Below are 22,332 nucleotides of genomic sequence, written 5' to 3' on the forward strand. Positions count from 1 at the left end.
CGTGACCTCCCACGGGCCTCCAGGGACTCTGCCTGAACGCAGAGCTTCAAAATTTCATGATCTGGGTTTTGCAGATTTAATTGGCTATATTCACAAAGGCGGCCACAGAAGGAGGAAAACCTTTAGATGGGAAGTGGGGACGAGGGAGAAGATAAATTATTTCCAGCCTCTCAGCAGAGAGCTCGAAATGTTTTTTTAATGAGGGTGTCATTTTTGCAGCCGCCCCACGTGCCTATGGCTGGGTCTTCACCCTGCCCACCTCCAAACCAAAAGGGCTTCCGGGATACACAATGGCAGTGCTGGACCTGGTCTTGGGGGTCACCCAGAGATCCGATGTCCCAGTCCCCAGTTAACGGGAACCCCATGTATCCGAAGGGAAGTGATTTGTCCAAGCGCTTCCGGGAACAATCTTTGGGGAAGTGTTGGGAACAGATCTCAGGTCTCCGGGATCCTGGCCTGCACCTGTTCTGGCGAACCTCAGGAAAACCCTGGGGAGGGCACAGCCACCCGACACATGACGAGGAAGCAAAATGGCGGGGCGGAGGGTGGTGGTGCAGAGGGAAATGGAGGCAACAGGCTCAACAGTGACCAAGAAGGGCTTCTCCCTGCTCTGGGCCACAGCCGGCGCTAGGGAGGTGCGGGTCCTACCTGCTCCAGGGGGATGACCAGGAAGGAGCCACCTCCCGCGCTCTCGGTGACAATGGCCAGGAAGCGGGCATTGACAGCACAGAAGTGGTTGTCGTGCACATTCTTGGTGATGGGGATACCGTCGAAGCAGTGCTCCCGGTTGGCCACCTTCCCGTAGACGTTCCGGAACTTGGAGCTGCGGTATTGTGGACGCCAGGACATCTGTGAGGGACCAGGAGAGACAAGGGTCAGGCAGGTCACTGCTTCCAGAAGGGCCTGGCCTGGGCACTGGGTGGAGGGACGTGGAGACAAGGGAAAGGGCCTCCGAGAATGCAGGGCCCCCTGTGTGCCCCGCCCCATGCTGGAGGACTTACTGTCGTAGCAAACTCTTGCAATAGCAAAGACCGGCATGAGGGCACTCACACATTTCTTGTCTTTTCACACACTCCCATCCCACCCTCCAGACAAGATGTAAGGTCCTTTCACTTTCGAGGGACATGGCATGTGACAGAGCAGACCATCCACCCAACAACACGTATGGGCTGCCTTTTGTATGTCAAAGACAGTGCTCAATTCAGTATGGGAGGTACAGACAGAGGAGGCTGGGTGTCCACAAAAGTAGAGGGTGGGGGAGATGTCCCCCTTTAGGTGCAAAGACACAACCATCCATTACCATCCCCCCCTCTGGTTCTCTCTAGAGCTTCTAATCTACAAATGCATCCTCAGAAATCTCTTAGTCCTATATCTCACCATTATCACCAGGCACAGAGAAGTTAAGTGACTTGTCCCAGGCCACACAGCTAATAAGTAGAGCCTTGAACACAGGTCTCCCGACTGGCAACCTGAGACTCTTTCCTATCCCAGCCTACCCTTCGGAGCAAGGTTTCTCAACGCGTGGTCCAAGGATCACCTGTATCAAAATCATCTGAGCCTCGTACAACATTTGTGAGAAATGCTGACCCCCGGGTCCCAGTCCAGACCTACTGAATCCAGTATTTGGGGGCTGGGGCCAGAAATTGGCATTTTAATTCAGCTTTCCTCCCACCTGCAGGAAACACACCGTGAGACAGAGGCACATTGAAGTTTGAGAGCCCCTGTTCTAGACAAGGGAGTGGTGCCCCTCCCAGCCCCTTGCTACCCACCATTGATGACACAGGCTCCAACCGACCAACCAGCTGGCCCCTACTGCATGCGTGTCCCGTGCCATGCAGCCAAGAATGCAGATGCGCACGAATAGGTGCGTAGAAGACTGAGTGGGCAGCCCACAGCGGAGTCCAGCTTCACTACAAGATGGCGCCTCCTAGGGGAAAGCCCTATAAATGGGCATCATCACAGATGGAGCCCACATAGGAGTGCTCTTGGTGGACATGTCTCTACGTGCGACGGGCCACACGCAAGTCCCCAGCTGGGGCCTGGCACGCAGCTGGAGCTCAACAGTGCTGTGTAAATGAACATGCTTCTGGCCCAACTTTGCCATCATCAATGCCTTCCCCTTGTTGCCAAATCTCCTGATGTCTCCCACCCCATCTCAGGACAGAAAGAGGCAAGGGTAGTATCCTTACAGGAGATTTCCAAGGGAAGTCAACACAAAAGGAAGCACTTCCGCAGAATCAGGATACCAGCTCTGGGAACTGGAAAACAAAACTTTGCATTTGATTTAAATAACGCCAGGAGCTCAGCCGTAAAGGTCTCTTCATTGAAGGAAGGAGTTCAGATCCAATAAGGAGAATCTCGGGGACGAGAATCTCTGAGAATCTCTGGGAATCTCAGGGAAGGTTCCTCACCTGCCAACAAATCCTCTTCCCACCTGCCCCCCTGAGCCACCTCACCCCTACCTTCTCCACTGCCCAGGTCACTCCACATTCCAAGGGCCTTCTCCCTGCTTGCCACTCCTCCCTCCCTCCCTCCCAGCCTCTGCCCACACTGCCACCCACTCCATCTGCCCTTCTCTGGTCCCTGCCCAAGTTTGCAGGACTGGTCACGACAAAGTCCTGCTGGAGGGCAAGTGCACTGAGCCCAGATGGGAGCCTGGTCAGCACTCCTGGCTGCATGATCTTGGGGAAGCCCCCTCCACTCTCAAGGCATCAATTCCGTGTCAGGATTACGTCAGCGATGCCGAGTGGGGTCCCAGGTGGTCACTCACGATCCCCTTACATGGTACAGAGATGAAGTTTTAAATTTTAGTAGTTACGTGTTTATTTTAATTTGCGTTAGAAATAATATAACTTGCATGCCAAATCTATGATTTCACAGATATTACTGCTAACAAGACTAAGTTAAAAAATAATGAATCAATTAAAAAAAAATACAGTATGAAAACCATAGCATAGACCTGGCAAAAATCCAGTCTGATGTGGGAGTGCTAGGAATTGCTCTGTCCCTTCCACTGGAACATTCTAGATTCCACAGTTCCCATGAAAGAGAAAGAAAGAGAAATTCCAACTCCTGTTCCATGCTGGTGCATTCCCGGCCTTCACCCCTCTTCCCTGCCCAGCCTACGGGGACCGACTTAGCCTTTGGGGACCGACTCAACAGCTCCGGACTCCTCAGAGCCCCTGGACGGCCAGCACCTGTCCTTGAGCAACTAGTCTCCATGTGTCACGAGCTCTCTCTTCCCAGGAGGACAGTCTCAGCTCTGTGGTGGCAGGCGGTGCCCCCAAGGCCTCTGAGCCAGACTGAAGACTGGTTTCTGCTCTTCCTGGGTAGTCCCCGTGAGTCCTGGATGCCATGGGGAGACCTGCTGGGCACCCGGCCCGGTGACAGGCCCAGCCCCTCCCTGGGTGCGGGGTAGACAGCTAGCGTGCAGTTCAGTCTCCCCCAGACCGCAAGGCCCCGGGAGCCACTTCCTAGCCCATGTCTGGCGAGCAGGACGACAATTTCTCTTTCCGCTCCAAGCACAACCCACGGCCTGGCACCTGGGATGGGCTGAGCCAGGCCCGTCGATGACAGCCCAGCATTAAACTCTTCCCCGGTTCAGACTTCACTGCAGGTCCTCACGGGTCGCTGTGAGGATGAAGGGTAACAAGGACTAGACCGGGAGCCACACAGCCCCAGAAACACTGCCACCTTTGCTGCTGCCTAGCTGTGTAACTTGGGCAAGCCACTTAACCTCTCTGTGCTATACCTCCGTCGGGTCTTATATAAAGGAGGGTAATAATCCCCGCTACCTCCACGTGTGCGGAGGAGTCAATGCCAAACCGCCGTGACGTGCACAGCACAGGCCCAGCACCCCTCTGGATGCTCATTTGATAGAGCAGAAAGTGAGGCAGGAGAGAGGAAGGGCTGGGCTCTGTGCAGTCTCCCACCCTGCACTCCCTGCTTCTCCCCCAGAGGCCAACATGCTCAGGCGTGGGGCCTGCGCCCAGGCCCTCAGGGCCCCCAGCCTGTGTCTGCCATGGCCGGGCAGATCCACACGGGCCTCCTGAGAAACGCCGAGTCCCAGAGCTCCGGCGACATTCAGGCAAGCTGACCTGACGGGCTCTCCGGAGCCTTTCCCACAACACTCACGTTACCCCAGGTGGAGCCCACGGGTGCTGGCTGTACCTAGGTCTATCCTCCCGTGTGACTTCACCTCCACTGCCTTCTCTTCTCCTCCTGCCTCCTCCCCTTTCTGTGCTGTCCCACTCTCTGCCCTTTCTTCCCTCCCCCCATCTCCCCGGTGCTGCATCCCTCGGGGTGTATACAAAGAGGCATTTGTGGTCAAGGCCCCTGGTGGGCATACCTGTGTTCTTAAACACATCCCACTGGTGTCCCTCATAGCCCAGCTAGTGTTTCTGAGCTGGATGCTGCAGCCTGAGGGTCCAGAGCCCAACCCTCGGGGCTTGGGGCCTGCACTCGGAAGGCCTGTTCTTCCCACGAGCTTGTCTCCCGGGGGTGGGCCCCAGCAGGCCCTAGAATGATGTAAGCCTGCTTCCTGGGAAGAGTGGAGAGTGTCTTTCCAAGGGCTTTGTTCTCCACAAGCCCGGCACTGGCCTCTTCCCACTGGCTGGTAGGCTGGGGCCAGATCTCCAAAGACATTCTCTCCTCTCGGCTAGGCCTTCAGAAGGGCTGGGGACCCGCGTGGTCCTCATCACTGCGCCCGCGGCCTCACCTCACTCAAAACCCACAGCAAGCGTGCACGGCAGGGGGCTGGACCGGGCGTCTGCGGTCCTGGGTTTCCATTCCCCGGTCTGACTCCCCCTAAGCCTTGGGAAAAACACTGTGCCTCTCTGAGTGTCGGGTGCTCCAGCTCTAAAACAAGATCCGTAGTTTGTGATTTTATGTGGTTGTTTACTAAGGATCAAAAGGAGGTAACATAGGTGTAAGTCCCATTCAAGACACCACTGCTGCTCCTGTGGGCCCAGGCTATTGAGGGGCGTCCAGGAGAGCAACAACTCACATTCTGCTTTCAAGTATGGAGGAGATGAAACCGGTGCCTGACAAGTTCACGGTAATCTAACCGTCGTGTGTTGGCAAACAGACTGTGGAACGTAAGTGCCATGGGAATTGGACATCAGGGAAGGGGGGTGTCACTGTGGGCCTCACGGGGGCAGAGGCCATCCACCTGTACCAGGCACGGAGGCAGCACGGGGGCCGTGCACAATCCCCGTGGGCAGGAACTACGGCTGTCCTTGTACAGGCTGGGAAACAACCCAGCCCAGCTTCAGACAGTTGGCAAGCCCACAAGGCGACTCGAACCTGTTCTTGCCTTCCTGACTCTACAGCCCAGATCAGGTTTGCTTAAACCATTTATGATGAAAGATTTCAATACGGAAAAATAGTTGGGGGGCTCCTGGGTGGCTCAGTCGGCTAAGCGTCCGACTTCGGCTCAGGTCACGATCTCGCGGTCCGTGAGTTCGAGCCCCGCGTCGGGCTCTGGGCTGACAGCTCGGAGCCTGGAGCCCGCTTCGGATTCTGCGTCTCCCTCTCTCTCTGCCCCTCCCCCGCTCCTGTTCTGTCTCTCTCTCTCTCTCTCTCTCTCTCAAAAACAAATAAATATTAAAAAAAATAGTTGGGAGAATGGTAAAATAATCACCCATCACCTAGGTTAATTATCATTAACATTTTGCCACATTTCTTTTTCTCTCCCCATGTGTGTGTGTGTGTGTGTGTGTGCACACATGCACATCTGTCTGTTTTTTTTTCTTTTGTGGAATCACTTGAAAGGAGGTTGCAAACGACATGACTCTTGTCCCCTTATTACGTCAGCATGCATTTCCTACAAAGGAGGACAATTTCCTACACGAGCACATTTTACCACGATCACATCTAGGAAAATTAACAGTTTCTCAATACCATCTAAGACCCAGCCTATACTCAAAATGCTCCCAAATGCCTTTCACAGCTCTCCCATATTGTGAACAACCAGGACGGGGAGCCACGTGGCTCCCACGTGTTTCATTTGGTGGTGATCTTTTGCCTCCTCTCCATCTAGAACATCCCCGTCATCTTTTTTTTTTGTTTTCTTTCTTTCTTTCTTCTTTTTTTTTTTTTTTTAATGGCACTGAGTTTTTGAAGACACCAAGTTAGTTGTGTTATAAAACATTCCAGAGATCTTTCACATGTTGCTTTGTGACAGCTTCAAAGTCATTCCTGTATTCTCTGGAAGCTTTAGGAGTCAGGAGTAAAGCTTTGATTTGACTCAGGTTAAAGATGGCCCTGTTACTCGTCGCTTGGCTTTGGTGGGGGCGAAGATGGAGAGGAGAAGGCAGAGGCAACGAGTGCCAAGCACCTGGTCCGACAGAGAGCAGTGAGGGACCGGCTGGGTGCGATGAGGGTTTGTTCTGAAGGGTGGTGGACCGCAGGCCCCGGGGGGCTGACCTTGCTACCCGCAGTTGCTAAGGGGCTGACTTCACTCTGAGGTCAGCTGCATGGGCGTGCAGGCAAGGGAACAGAAAACATTCCTCCCTCTTCTGCCCGAGGAGGGGGCCATGCCCAGGCTGGGGTGGAGGAGCTGCCCAGACCTTAAGGGAAATCAGTGCGGCAGCCAAGACAAGAGATGAGCTAAAATCTGGCCCTCTTCCCTTTCCCCTGACCCCCAAGCACAGCCTTGATCCTGGTGGATCCCCCCAGCTAATTCTAGTGAGGGTGGGACGCACACTCCCTCTCTGAACCTTTCAAGCGCAATCAGCACAGACTGAGACACATTGGAGCTCCTTAAAAAGGATGCCTTTCTTCACGGTTAAGGCTGCCTGCAGTGGAAAAGGAAGCTGCCTTGATGGGTAGTGAGCTTCCCATCCCTGGAAGGGTTCAAGATTCCGGTGGATGACCTCTGATCAGGGTGATGTGGAAAAATGGGTAGGCTGGTCTTCTGGCCCCAAGATGAGATCACAGAGCTCCTCTGTGAAAGACACTGTGTTGTAACAGAAAGGGGCGTTGGGGTCAGAGTGGCCAGCAAGGGTCATGGTTCTGTCGCCCTGGCCAGGATTTTTCTCTCTCCTGTTGCTAGCTTGTGAGCTCCCTGGTCAGCCAACTCTTTCTGTCCCCCGCACTGCCACACCCCAGCCCCGGCCCTGTCCTGGACCATCCTGTCTAGCAGGAGCCTCACAGTGACCCTGGTTGAATAAGCTCGTAGGATGGGGGGAGGGCAGGAGCCAAGGTCAGGCACAACTGCCCGGTTCCCTGGATGCGACACGGTGGAGCCTCCCCCAGGAACCTCACGCCAGAGCTGACTTCAGCTTACTGAGGTCTTGAGTTTCCTTTTCAAATGGATGCCCCACTCCTGCCCACAGGATGAAGGTCGGTCCTTAAGCCCCCCTCCCCACTAGTGCCTCTAGGTCCACGGCCTTCCTTGCAGTGTGTCTGTCCTGCCGGTCACACAGCCCCATCTCCTCTGGGCTCCTTGTCCCCAGGAGGCCAAAGCCTCTGAATTCAGTACAGCTCTCCGTCTAGGGCTCCTCGAGTCCCTTGCTGCTGACGGCACAGTATCAGCAAGGCGACCAGTGCCCGCAGCACCACCCCAAGAAGACCCCCCATGTCATAGCCACAGCACAATCTAGACACCACCTCGTTCTCCTCCCTCCGCCCCAGCTGACCAATGGGCAGATACCATAACCTCACTGAAAATATACAGTACGTATGTGACTAATTTGAGGCTCAGGGGGGTTAAGAGACTAGCCCGAAGTCACAAGCTATGAACGTGGCAGGGCCAAGACCAGCCAAGAACTTTTGACTCTCAGTCTACTGTTCTTTCCAATCTAGGACTCATCTTCTTTTCCTTTGGCCTCTCTCTAAACTCACATCCCCTTGCCCTCGCTCCGTATAACACAGGGCACTATACAAAAGTATAAAGAAACTACAGAGTAGGCAGAGCTCGGGAGTCAGAAAGAATCCAAAAGTTACTATTTGTCAGCTGTGTGACTTTACGCCAGTCGCTCAACCTCTCTGAGCATGGGTTTGTCTATCCATAAAATGCAAATAATGTCTCCCAGCTCACCGGATGCGATGAAGTCACCAAATACAAGGTGACTGGCACAGGGCAGATGCTTGCCAAACACTAGGCCCAGCCTCTCCCCTTCTCCTGTAAGGGAGAGGCTCTGACCTCAATTAAGTGTTTACTTGGGGAGGCCAGGATCCGCCAGGAGGAGGAGGAGGGGGCTGGGCTGAGGGTCAGGAGGAGGGAGGGAGAGGCTCTGGCCTCCAGATGTGCACAGCTGCTGGGCCTGCTCCCTGGCGGCCTCTCCCTGGGCCCAGTGCCATCCCGGTCTCCCTCCGAGAGGAGGAGGGCCCGGAAGGAAGGAGCATTCATTTCGCAGCTGAATGGCCCTTGTAGCCTCTTAAGAAATGGAGGCTGGCTTTTTTCTCCTCTGAGATAATCACTATGTACACTCCACATGGAAGCAAATTGTATCCTGTCCTCCGATCCTAGAAATGATTTATTGTGGCCAGCGGGTACATTTTCTAGATGATGGTGACTGAAATGTAGTCCTTTAACTGGAACACAAAAACGTCTCCGACTCAGGTGAGGGGGGAGCTCGCGGCTGCGTCCTTGGGGGAGAGCGGTCAGCCAGAGAGCCCAGGAGGCCACGGGGATCTGCGCTGGTCCATCGGGATCTATGGGAGAGCCACTTTCTGGCCACGTGCTGCCAGAGAAAGGCTGACACGTTCAGTCTTGTTGGGATCACGGGCTGTGTGACATGGGACGAGCCGCCTTCCTTCTCCCGGATCAGTGGCCTCTTTGTGCAACGTGTGGGCATCAGCCACACCTCCATCCCAAATCTCTGTGAGGATGGGACGTGAGGACACAGGGGAGAGGTGTCCACAATGTGTGGGGGCCCTGAGCCCGCATGATGGTCACCTGGCCCTCCTCCATTTCTGAGCTGGCTCTGCTTTCCCGAACCCGGGACTGGACACACAGGGTAATAAACAGGCAAAGTTGGAACTATTTGCTTACGTATGTATGTACGTGTGTATGTATTGAGAGAGAGAGTGCACAAGTGGGGGAGAGGGGGAGAGAGAGAGAGAGAGAGAGAATCTTAAGTAAGCTCCAATGCTCAGCATGTGGGCTCTAACCCACAACCCTGGGATCATGACCTGAGCTGGAATGCAGGTTTCTGGCATGTTCCTCACACCAGAGGTTCTCAAATTGACTTCCACGTAGGCCCAGGGTTCCAAAGTGCAGTCCCAACCTATAGCATGAAGGTGCTCCCAGCTTCCTTCTCGACTTGAATACAAACAGCTCTGGGCCCTCTGGGTGGCTCAGTCGGTTGAGCATCTGACTTCGGCTCAGGTCATGATCTCACGGTCTGTGGGTTCGAGCCCCGCGTCAGGCTCTGTGCTCACAGCTCGGAGCCTGGAGCCTGCTTCGGATTCTGTTGTCTCCCTCTCTCTCTGCAACCCCCCCCCCCCCCCCCCCCGCTCATGCTCTGTCTCTCTCTCTCAAAAATAAATAAACATAGAAAAAACTTTAAATAAAATCAAATTAAAAATTCAGTTTCTTAGTCGGACTAACCACATTTCGAGTGTTCAGTAGCCATATGTGGCTAGCGGCCAACACACTGAGCAGGACAGATTACGGAGCATTTTCATCATCGCAAAAAACTCGATCAGACAGCGGCGGTAGAATCTTGCTTGGCCCCCAGAAGTCACATCCTAGTAGAGGCTAATAATCAAACTGAATCTCCCAATAGTTACTGACCCAACAGTTACCCAATAGTTACTGACCAGAAAGAATGTAGAGGGACCGGGAAGACCATGGTCTGGGGTCACCCCAATGACCTTCTCTCCACCCCCAGCAGATGTGGAAGGCCTGGGTGCCGGGCTGGCGCTCCCACCGGCTCCCAGAGCCTCTCGTGCAAGCCCTCCTCCACCGTGCAATGGGATCCCTCCCCGCTCTGTCCTGTCTCCCTCCCTCATGCTGTCAGAGAGCAGGTCAAAGCGGGAATGAACTTGGTTGGGACGGCACCTTCTCAACAGCCTGCAGATGGGAGGATACAGATAGCATCCCATAGATGCTGCACGCTGCCCATCACCCAACGCAAGTCTGGCCAGACGTGCAGTCTATTCCTGGAGCAGGCTTCTGCCCCGAATCCCTGCCGTCTTTCCTGTTCCGCTGAGCGGGACCGGACACGTGAGGAGGAGGCTGCCGGCCTGCGCTGCTCCTGGCTCTTCAGGACAGCCTCCCACCACCCTCAGGATGGCTCCCGAGCTGGGAAGTCTTTCCTGAAGCTCCCAGATTCTGTCCTGTGCTCCCCTTTCCCTGGCCTCCTCGCACTGACAGCAAGAGCCGACGTGGGATCGTAACTCAGATCTCACACCCGTGTTTGCTCCCCAATCTCGCTGGATGTTACGGAGGGCAGGGATTATGTCTCCTTCTTCCTCATTTTTCCAGGGCTCACCATCAGGCTCAATATGGTATGGATAAAGGTTTAGTAAACACGTGAACGAATGAAGGGATGACAGGAATGAGGAAAAGCGACTCTGTCACTGCCCCTCATAGCCTCCAAAAGCTCCCCTGATGCTCCCAGATCACAAACCTTGCCCATCCCCCCGTGGGGATCTGCAGGACAAGATCCCAACTCGTAAGATCTGACCTGGGCAGCAAGCTGGGGAGATGTCTGCCCCTCTATGGGCCCAGCTTTTCCTGCATGCGGGTCCTGACACGCAAAGGCTTTCATGGAACCAACCACACAGCCTGTCGGAGCAGAAAAGCACCCTTGGGTCCCCTAAAATCCAGCCTCTCGTTTCAGAGACTAAGGCCCAGAATGGGAAAGGGATTTGTCCAAGATCACACAGCAAGGTGATACGATGATGACCGGTCCACACTGCAAGATGCCTGCTGGGGGTGAAGGGTGAGGAGGGGTGAAGGGGTACGGTGTGTATTCCATGGGGCTGCCAATTTCCTCCGCATGCGGACCCGGTGGGAGTGTCCCGAGTGGGCAGGCCTTGCCCAGAGAAACACCCACCCACCACTGGGGTTCTATATTCCTCTGCCCAGTGAGGGAGGGGCAGTGGAGCTCAAAGCCCAGGCCCAACAGATGGTTTCTATTTGCAGCCACTGAGCCCGGTCTGTGCCAGACTTCTGACCTATTTTGAGGAACGGAGGGCCCCACTGGCTCAGGGATGGCCTCCCACTCACACCCCTTAACCCACAGTTTGGCAGGGGATCAGTGGGTGGTTCAGGGCTGGTGGAGACAGGGAGCGGAGGAGGAAAACCTTTGAAAACGAGGCTGGGGTGGATGTCCTCAAGCCTGAACGCCAGAGAAGGGATCTTGAGAGTGTGAGTCCCAGGCCAGCGATCTCAGAGTCTCCTGGGGTATCTGTGGAAATTCAGCTTCCTGGGCTCCACTTCCGGATCGCACTCTCTGCGAGGGGGCCAGGGAATCTGCATTTGAACGAAGCTCCGCAGGTGATCCCCACTATTCATTGTACTGTCTGTGGACTGACAGCACGGGTATTACCTGGGGGCATCCGACTTTGGCTCAGATCATGGTCTCACGGTCTGTGGGTTCGAGCCCCACATCAGGCTTTCTGCTGTCAGTGTGGAGACTGCTTTGGATCCTCTGTCTCCCTCTCTCTCTGCACCTCCCCAACTTGTGCTCTCTCTCTCTGTCTCAAAAATAAATTAAAAACAATTAAAACAAAAGAAATGCAGAATCCTGGATCCCACTTGCGACTAAAGCAGAATCCAGTTTAGTGAGATCCCAGGTGGTCTGCAGATATCCAGTGTTCCGGTTCAACCTTGAGTGAGGGCTTGTTAAAGCCTAACCCCCTGGGCCCCAATTTCAGAGCGTGTGATTCAGGAAGTCCAGGGTGGGTGCTGCCTGAGACTCTGCCTTCTAGAAAGTTGCCAGGTGATCCCGGAGCGAAGGAAGCCCCTAAGCTTCGGTGCAAGGGGCACTGTGCCCTCGGAAGCCCTGGTTCTGTGACCTTTCATAAATCCCTTTGCTTTGCTGAGTCTCAGTTTCCCCATCTGTGAAATGGATAGAATTCGTCCATTTTCCCTAGGATAGCTGTGAGGCCCCAGTGAAATATAATGACAAGTGTGGAAGCACTTTGTGAACCAAAGTTACTATATAAATCCATTTGTACCTTAAATAGTACTTGAAGGGATATCATTTGCCCTTAACAGCCACCCTGCTGTAGGGTGGGTCAGTCCAAGAGTTGGTCTAATGTGTTCCTTGAGGGATTTATTCTGCATTCCTAGACTGCGGAGCACAAGGCCAGGCATATGCAGTCAGTGCTTAATAAGGCTGGTGGGATTCCACCTGAGCCTTCTGGTTCTCAGCCCAATTCTCTTTCCACTGAGGTTTTTACTGAGGTTTTCCTCCCACCCTGCTCCATGGCCCTCTGGTTTCTTGGTAGGTGAGGCTAAGCAACTTTTTTTTTTTTAAATATTGTTCGGTAGTTGAGGCTATAGGCTGAGCTGGGGAGACCCCCCCAAAGGCACCTCACCCGTGAAATGTCCTGCCTGATGCTTAGGATGATTTGGGATCTCATGTGCAGGATTCCCGGCCCAGCCCCCGGAACACCTGCATTGCAGGGGTCCTTCCCCGTGGAGGGATCTGCTCATTCGGGCGTCCCCAAGCCAGCGCACCTCAGGGCTCATATGTGTGTGAGGTCGGACCCAGCACAGTCAAGGAAACCTCCAAAAACAATGTGCCAAGCATGCTTCCTGGGAAGGGGGCATTCAGTGCTGCCTGTGGGCAGAGTTCCATGAGCTTTCCCAGGGTCCAAAGTGTCTGCTTGTCGGTCTCCATAGCCAGGGCTCCCTGGGATGGCCTACCTCCCGGAACGAGACCTTGGCTCCCTGTCACCCGTCAGCGCAGGCAAAGACGGGCTGATAAACTGTTGCAGGAGGAATGTGGTCACTTGGCTTGGGCCTTCCCCTTCCGGAGAGATAATTTATCCGGAATGCAATGCAGGGAGGGCACGGAAGAGCGGGATGGTCTTCTTGCTATGGACTAGTGTCTCTGCTAGAGAACAGAGGGAGGCAACCCATGTCTCAGTGCCCCAAATTAGAAAGGGAAAGCCGAAGATCGTTACGCTACCGTTAATCATCTTGGGTATAGACAGGGCAGAGCATCAGCCTGCCCACAGAGAAGCAGACACCGGGCCACCTGCACACGGCTTATTTATTTATTTTAATATTTATTTGTTTGGGGAGGGGGCAGGGCCCGAGAGATGGAGACAGAATCCGAAGCAGGCTCCAGGCTCTGAGCTGTCAGCACAGAGCCGAGCCCGATGCGGGGCTCGAACTCACGAGCCGTGAGATCATGACCTGAGCGGAAGTCGGACGCTTAACTGACTGAGCCACCCAGGCGCCCCTGCACACAGCTTATTTGGAGATAAATTCTTTGTGCGGCTCACCAGCCCTCTAGGGATGTGCGTGTGCAAGTGTGTGGGGTGTGTGTGTGTGTGTGTGTGTGCATAGGAATTACCATTTTCTCCAAGACACTGGAGAAACTTTATCAGCTGATGGTCTAGAAAAGAGAGTGGAAACTTTTTGATTAAACTTAATGTCACGGAGAAAATAAAAAGGTGTTTGTTTAAAAAACCAACTGACTGATGAAGGTCTCATGATGTTCTCTACCTTTCACTCATTGCCTTATAAAAAGCATCTACTAAGGGGAACCTTCTTGGATCTTTGGCCAACGAATCCCCTAGGATAGCCACTGCCGGCCAGACTCACGAGGAACACAGCCTCATCTAGGGGGCCATGCTGTGTCCCACAAGGACCTCTAGCTAAGCTCCAGAGCTCTGTACAGCAGGGGAGACCCACACTCAGTGGTGATTGGCTCAGCCACTCAGCTCCTTCCTTGGAGGACGTTTGTTTGTTTGTTTGTTTGTTTTTTAGGGAGGGAAGGGACAGAGAGAGAGGGAGACACAGAATCCGAAGCAGACTCCAGGCTCCGAGCTGTCAGCACAGAGCCCGATGCGGGGCTCAAACTCATGAACCACGAGCCGAAGTCAAACGCTCAACCGTCTGAGCCACCCAGCCGCCCCCTTCCTTGGACGGTTTAAATGTGAGCTACGTGGAGCCAGCAGTTGGTGGCCGAGGCAGAAGTCACAAGCAGAAGGAAGGGGTAAGGAGAAGAGGGCACAGAGAGACATAAAGAGGGTCACTCTTCCTTTTTAGATATGTAAGCAAGCTTCGCTCCTTGACATTTGCTAATTGTGACCTTGCCCCTCTTCCTCTTGGCAGCATCCATTCATCCAGAGCGGCTTAGGGCGGTCAAAGCAGGAATAAAAAACATGCAGGTTCTGACATCCAAAATAGGATTTTGCAGCTCCACAACAGTCTTAAGAACCAGAGTTAAGAGGCTTTTCTCCATTCCGGTCTCCCTGCCCTTAGCAACTTGAAGAGTCTCCCTTGGCTAACTCTGGTGAGACAGCAGAGGAAGGCTGGGAAGCCCCCTTCTCACAGACAGAGGCTGAGAGTGTGAAGGGCAATGAGAAGCGAAGTTCATGTTCAGGTGTGCGGCCTGATCTGCCACACTTTGCGCCAAAATCTCAGGGGCGATGCGCTCGCTAGGTTGGAGGGCGCACTCAGGGCAGAGGGGTGAGGGGTTTCGCTCCAACTTCTTGGTTAGGATTCTGGAAGAAGGGGAGCCTGGGTGCCTCAGTCGGTTAAGGGTCTAACCTCAGCTCAGGTCACGATCTCTCGGTTCGTGGGTTCGGGCTCCACGCTGGAGTGGTGGTGCGGAGCCTGCTTGGGATTCTTGGTCTCTCTTCTCTCTCTGCCTTACCCCACTTGCGCTTTTTCTCTCTCTCTAGTATATAATAAATATTTCAGTGTTTATTTTTGAGAGAGAGAGAGGGAGAGAGCACGTGAGCACAAGCGGGGGGAGGGGGGTGGCGCTCAGAGACAGAGGGAGACACAGAATCCCAAGCAGGCTCCAGGCTCTGAGCGGTCAGCACAGAGCCCGACGCGGGGCTTGAACTCACAGACCGAGCCAAAGTCGGACGCTTAACCAACTGAGCCACCCAGGCACGCCAATAAACCTTTTTTTTATTAAGATGTTTTATTTAGTTTTGAGAGAGCACCAGCAGGGGAGGGGCAGAGAGTGAGGGACAGAGGATCTAAAGTAGGCTCTGCACCGGCAGCAGGGAGCCCGATGTGGGATGTGAATTCACGAACCACGAGATCGTGACCCGAGCTGAATGAAGTCAGATGCTCAACCGACCGAGCCACCCAGGTGCCCCATCAAAATAAATAACCTTAAAAAAAAGGATTCTGGAAGGAGAGAAACTGCTATTCAAAGAAGAAGTGGCCTCGCAGGATTAAGATGGCCCAGGGGAAGGGCCAGAGGGGGCTGGATGTGCAAGCCCGAGCCCCCTTCAGCTCTTGGCTGGTGGAGAGAACCCACCAGTCCGCCCCTGCACGTCCCTGAAGGAGTACATGGAAGGTGTAAAAGCCATGGGCCACCAAGAAGTTGCCATGGCAGGGGCAAGCTAACTGCATCAGAGGCTGGGGGCAAGATGGATGTGAGACAAAAGCTCACCTTTTGGGACCGCCGGGGCCGAGAAAAAAATGGACCCTGAGTCTGTCAGTTGCAGACTTCAGTGGCAGGTGCTCAAAGAATGCTCCAGGACAGGACAGACCAGCCACACCTCAGTGGTTGTTAGCCAGGACCTGTCTAAGGAGCAGCACAGAGCCAGAGGTCCCCCTTCCCAACACCTGAGGTCACATAAGCCCTGACCACCTATAGCAACAGATGTCATTTTGAAAAAGAGCCAGATGAGGAGGAGCTCTGAAAGACGAGTCCTCTGGAATCACTCAAGCAGAAGCTAAATTACCCAAAGAGGCTGAGGCTTTGCCTCACAAGGCTATGCCAGTGACCGCCTATCCCCTCCCCGCCCCGGACTGGCCTGAATGTGTTTGATCACCGTGACTCTGTGAGGCGGGGCTTCTGAATGAGATCACATCAGCTTTGGAGAAAATAAAGACTCTGTATCCTCTCTGCACATCCGAGCTGTCAGGGCGGCCATGGAAGGCCGCGAAGGCCGTGCACTGCACACTTGACCGTGTGAAGAGCGCCCCCTGGGGTTACAGAGCGTGGGCTGGCGTGGGGGAGGGTGCTGCCAGTCCCTTCCCAAAGAAGAGGAGGCCAGAGGCCAGAGGCCAGAGGCAGAGGAAGAGGGCTCTCATCACTGTCCCAGAGGCCAAACTTGAGCCAACAGGATGGCCCGAGGGATCCCGTGCACGCGCAGATCTGCAACGTCATTCCAGGCTTCTGATGCCCGGTCGTGTGGCTGCCCCTGGGAGTCTGTGAGGCCTGCCCGCCAGTCACTCTCTTGCCTTCCATTACTAACGGGTAATAGAGTCTGTTTCTACGAACCAACAGAGAAGCCCCTCCAGCAACGCGGAGGGCCAACAACCGTCTCTGGCAGCTCAAGAGAAGGCGTGTATGCGCCGGGACTTCCTCCAGCGTGGGTGCTGGCTTCGAGAGGTTCCTGCACCGAGCACCCTGACCCTGTGGACTCACCCTGCCTGAGCACCTGGGGCATCGCCTGGCGGCAGCCCCCACCTGGCCACTGGTCCTCCCCGCTCCGCGCCTCTCGTTCAATAAAACAGACATTTGCCTACAGCTCGAGGCGTTCCCGGTTGCCCTTTTGTTCTGTTTTTTGTTTCTGTTCTCGTTTGTTGGTTTGTTTCTATTTGTCTTTGTTTCGTTTTGTTTTGCTACTTGCAGCCCAAAGCATCCCGGCTGATAAAAGAAGCAAGAGCAGGAGGCAGCAGATGGCTGAGACTGTGGACACTGCCTACGACATGTCTCCATGAGGTCTCTAGGGCTCAGAGGCTCTGCCCCCACAGTCCAAACCCCAGTGATTCCGGAGACCGTGAGGAAGCCCAGACACCACAACGCCCAGCCCACACCCGGCCCGGGGCCTCTGCCAGAGGGGGGAAGAAAAGCGCGGACCCCTACGTTCCCCTGCCAGGTTTTCGTCCCTCTCCTACAGCTCCTCGGGGTGGGCCGAGGCAGCTGCCTCTGCCTCCTGTGTGGCAGAACATGCTGGAAATGTCCCAAGGACCGGGGGAGGGTAATAGCGATGATCACGGCGGGGGTGGGGAGCGAGAATCAGATGCCCATTGCCTGCTGCTCCCCAGACACCCCACATGCCACGCTGTGGGTCTGCAACGCTGTGGAGACTTGAAAGGAGATCCCCTCCCCGCTGTTTTATTCCCCTGAAAGCTGTCATTGCTACAGAAACCACGAGGAAGAGGGGTGGAGGGGAAAATGAGGTCATGTGTATAAAACATCTGGCAGGAGCCTGGGGGACGAGGAGCAAGCACGAGCACCCTGCCTCTTCCCTTCCAACGTAACGGCAAAGTGGGTGACAAAACATGGCCGTCGGGCGGCTCCGAAAGGTGGCGGTACCTCTGGCAGGACACCCTCCCACGGCCCACTGGGATTCTTGCTTTCGGAAGTCCTCTTTCTCCTTTCCTTCGTGGTATTGACACACTTGGATGTGAGTACACACACACACACACACACACACACACACGGCTCAAGAGCGCCACCTCCCTGACTCTATGGTGAGCTGGGGTCAGGGTCACAGGCTCAGCTTCTTCTTCAGCCCCATCCAAACCTTCCTGATGGGATCCCCACAGGGGCTGCTCTGTCACTGACACTTCTGCGGGTCCCCAGCCACGTCGTGAGCACGCCAGGAAGCCCCAGAAGTTGCTCGGTGCCCAGCCTTCCATCTACATCGTCTCAGCCCTGTCCCGGGCCCAGGCTATGTTCTTTGCTTCGGGTCCTCCCGGTCACGATGGAAGCCAAAGCGGCAGGTCGTCAGGTGCCAGCCCACTGGCAACCACTGACCTCCGCAGACTCATCCCTGCAGATAAAGTCTATCCATCCCTCCCAAGGAATCAGGACCACCCCAGTCTGTGGGGTACTTTGTGAAAATAGAAAATGGTGCCCCCTCTCCGGGCAGATGCAGATCCAGACCAGAGCCCGTAACGTGGGGGGCAAAGCATGCGCTAGACTCGCTCCTCTGCCAGATTCCTTTGTGCAGGGCACAACTTGCACAACTGTACATGGTGGCCACGCACAGGGCCTTTCCAATTACCTTTCTGTGTTTCTGACCTAAATGTTATTCTCGGACTCTGACTACTCCAGAACTTCCAATGTGGGGCAGACCAGCTCACAAAACACCAAGACCTACTTAGTACTCCCCAGTACAATCCCATGGCTCAGCCAGCGCCTCCTGGCAGGTCTCACACCCTTGACTCTTCTCTGCCAACGCTAACGTCATAGTGCTTCTATCACCCACTCTAACTCCCTGTTCTGTCTGGAGATGACCACACCCCTATCCCGGGAGACATGGGAGGGGCCTGCGGGCACTACAGTCTCATGTTCTCATCCTGCCCCGGTTAGAGGTCTTTCTCTACCAACAACCGACTACGGTCACAAGTTGCCAGACAAATAAGGCAATAGGTCGTACTTCCTAAAACCACAGTGGTGGTTCGATGTGGGAATTAAGTGCAGAAACGCCTATAGAATGCTCCAGACGTTACCTGGCACACATTATGTGCCCAACACACTTAGCTACTGTGAGGTCCCTTGACTAAGCTGTTCTTGTTTCCTTGTTCCTAACTTGGATGAAGCAATATAATGCATTGTGCTTGCTATCTGTCAGACGCTATTCTAAGCATTTTGCAAATACTAACTTACTCTTCATAGCAATTAAGAGCTACAGTCAGTGCTATTATCTCCCCCAATTACAGGGGAGGAAACTGAGGCACGAGGTTAAGTAACTTGCCCGAAGTCACATAGGGAAGAGGTGGAGGGGAGACTTGAACCCAAGCCTTCCAGCTGCACAGGGTGTATGCTCAACAAACAGGTCATACAGCTTCTTGGTGGCTCTTGTGGGCATTAAATGAGATAATGCATGCACTGTGCTGGGCACACAGAAGGTGTTCCGTACTTGTCGTTATGTCAATGCGTCATTATTGTCGAACATTTATCATTGTTACTTTTTTTTAATGTTTATTTTTATTGTTGAGAGAGAGAGACAGAGAGAGACAGAGAGTGAGCAGGGGAGGGGCAGAGAGAGAGGGAGACACAGAATCTGAAACAGGCTCCAGGCTCCGAGCTGTCAGCACAGAACCCGACGCGGGGCTCGAACTCACGGACCGCGAGATCACGACCTGAGCCGAAGTCGGCCGCTTAACCGACTGAGCCACCAGAATGCTTTATATTTCTAAGGGAGTCTGGGTGGTTTAGTCCATTGAGCATCCGACTTTGGCTCAGGTCACGATCTCATGGTTTGCATGTTTGAGCCCCTAATCGGGCTCTGTGCTGACAGTGTGGAGCCTGCTTGGGATTCTCTCTTCCCTCCTCTCTCTACCCCTCTCCCACTTGTGTGCACACATGCACATGCGTACTCTCTCTTTCTCTGTCTCAAAAATAAATAAACTTTGAGGCACCTGGGTGGCTCAGTTGGTTAAGCGTCTGACTTCGGCTCAGGTCACGATCTCTTGGTTTGTGGGTTTGAGCCCCAAGCCTGGCTCTCTGCCGTCAGCCTGGAGCCCGCTTCAGATCCTCTGCCCCCTCTCTCTCCCTTTCCCCTGTTCTCTCTCTCAAAAATAAATAAACATTTAAAAAATTTATTAAAAAAATAAATGAACCTTTAAAAAAAGAAAAATAAAAAAAGAACACTTTGTATTTCTAGCCCCGCCCCACCCCATTATGCCTACTTTGTGTGACAGTCACAGCACAATGAGGCCAAGGACTCTTCGACTGTAGGCTTCCGGACAGCAAGGACCAGGTCTGTAATGTCTGCATTCCCCGTGGGGCCTTACGTACAGCAGAGGCTTAACGAACGCTTGTTTGTTGAGTGAATAAGTGAATAAATGAGAAACAGCTCCCTCCCACCTCTTATGTGACCTGATCATTGAAGAACCACTGATGAGACGCCAGAGCGGGCAGGAAGGTGAAAACAGGAGGGCCCAACTGGATGTGGAGGGCAATGGGGAGACTGCAGCTCCCTCCCACAAGGACAGGGGCTCTGCCTCACCAGGGGCCACACCCCGGGCTACCCTTCCTTCCTTCCACGGGCCCGGCTTGGCCAGCACCCGGTCATCCCCTCAGGCGGGGCTCAGCCGGGGTCTGTCCAGGCCCCTTTTCTCCCTGCTCACTTCCTGCCTACATCCCCCAACCCCACACTGCATCCTGCACCCTGGGGAAAGACCAGACCTGTCACGATGCCACTCAGCAAACCATTGCTCCAGTCTCCTCTCCACTAACCACTGATGCTGCAGCCAGATTCTCTTAGTGTCCCCATTAGAGTCTCTGGCGCGTGGTTACTTCCCTTCCCCGACCCAAAATGGCCCAAGGGGACACCTGCACTTTTCTCTCCGTGTCCTGGAATCCGATGCGTCTCCCCCACACAGCCCCAGTGCCCCCTCCCCCCCCCCCCCCCCCCCCCCGCCGCCAACACGCTCCTCCTTCTTGGGGACCCGCCACACCGAAGGTCGCTTCACAGGGCCCGTGGGCACTAAGAATAAGTTGCCCTGCCCTGGCACGCTGCTTTTCACGTGCTCAGGTCTTCCCTCTAAATTCCCTGAGGGTTAGGATGAGGTCTTGGTCGTCGATGGCTCCCCCTACGAAACCCACACGGGGTACAAACAGTCAGGGAGTCACAGAATAAAGCCAACCAAATACATAAACAAGTAAAAGTGAAATTTCGTAAGTAAGAAGTGATTTCACAAATAACATTTACTCAGAGCCTACTACGTGCCGGGCACCATTAGATGCGATGCACTTGAATGACCTTTACTCCCCGGTACCTTTATTAGGCCAACATCGCTGTGCCCATTTTGCAGATGCGGGAATGGAGGCAGAGAGAAGGTAAGTGCCTTGCTAGGGTCCCGCGGTTGGACTGGGAGTTAAACCAGGAGTCTGGCTCCGGGCCCTGGGCTCAGAGCTGTTCCCTGCACTCTGGATGCTACACGGCCTCCTACTCATTCTTCAAATCCGTAAGTCACCCCTCCAGGGCCTCCCGGCTGTTCTCCAAAGCAGTGGTTCTCAACCCTCGCGGCACCCTGAATCCACCTGGGGAGCTCCTTTTTAGCACGTGCTGATACCTGGACCATCCCGGCCAAGGGGATGGAATCACCAATGATGGGGCCAGGGCGTCTGCATTTTTAAGAGTTTCCCCCTCGGCAAGAAGAAAGAGCCACCGCTGTAAAGGCAGTGACTGCCGTGAGGTCCCTGCCTCTATCCTCTATCCTGCCCCCTCCTCACCTCACTTCAAGGCCAGGAACCCTGTACCTGTGTCATCATCCCCTCTCTGCCGACATCACTCCTCCCCAGGGGGCACAGGGGAGGTGAAAAGAGCGAAGCTCAACCGGGTCAGGCTGCCTTGCACGTGGCACCAGGCCCCACGTGCTGCAGCCAGAGCAGCCTCAGAACATGAACGTGAGTCTGGACGCGTCTCAGGTTTTCGTCACCTCCTCCAGGACGCTGACCCTTGCCCCCTCGGTGTTTCCGACCTCAAGGCTTAATGACGTCCTTCCAACTCCCCGAGCCGTTGGTGCTGCTTTTCAGTTATTTACACATTTGGGCAATTTGGTCTTCAATCCTTCCCAGGAGCTGGGTTTGGCCCTCCAAGCGCATCTGGTAGAAAGAGGCAGAGAGCCCCAGGGCCCCGGGCCTCCAAGGGAAAGGGGTGAGATGCTGGCCATAGTGCCACAGCTCGTCCACCAAAGGTCGTGGCAGGATTTCCAGGACAATGGACAGTTAGGCCTTTGGCAGAATACGTTATGAGAGCAAAACAACCCGGGGCGGTGCTGACCTCCTGACTTGAAAATACAGTATTTCAGGGTCAAGTCCATGAAAGACACTGATAACTAAATCAATCACTGTGCCCAAAGTGCTCCCTCACACCTGACGACCCACCAGTCTCCGCGGGGTCCAGCCTCTTCTGTGCCCACATTTCTTGCCCAGGCTAATCCTCGTGAATGGCATGTCCCTCCTGTGGGCAAACTCCTACTCATGCGTCAAGGTCCACCTCAAGGTCACCTCATCTGGGGAGCCTTTCCTGATAGTCCTGGGTACAAGGTACAGGGCTGCCTTCTCAAAATATCTTTTTACGTGGCCCATGGAACCCTTACTGCTCTTCCAGTCTGGTTTCTCCCACTGGTATATGATCAACTCAGAGGCAAGAATCCTTCCTCTCTGCATCCCTGGGACTCAGCACAGCAAAAGCCACAGGCCATGAGACAGAGATCCACGGACTCAATCTGGCCCGCAGATGTGGGGCTAAAGGGCCAGCACG

The 22,332-nt window shown here is 54.5% G+C and overlaps 1 protein-coding gene across 3 annotated transcripts in view; it reads right to left on the reverse strand.

Annotated features, from left to right (window-relative positions):
• The window catches only part of CORO2B (coronin 2B), a 132,555-nt gene that overhangs the window by 62,556 nt on the left and 47,667 nt on the right, over nt 1-22,332 (reverse strand). For all 3 annotated transcript variants that reach the window (XM_058737256.1, XM_058737257.1, XM_058737255.1), the window contains one exon: nt 649-849. In XM_058737256.1, coding sequence (XP_058593239.1) covers nt 649-849 — 201 coding nt within the window. The remainder of the gene's footprint in view (nt 1-648; nt 850-22,332) is intronic.

This window comes from Neofelis nebulosa, chromosome 7, assembly GCF_028018385.1.
Source record: "Neofelis nebulosa isolate mNeoNeb1 chromosome 7, mNeoNeb1.pri, whole genome shotgun sequence".
Lineage (NCBI taxonomy): Eukaryota > Metazoa > Chordata > Mammalia > Carnivora > Felidae > Neofelis > Neofelis nebulosa.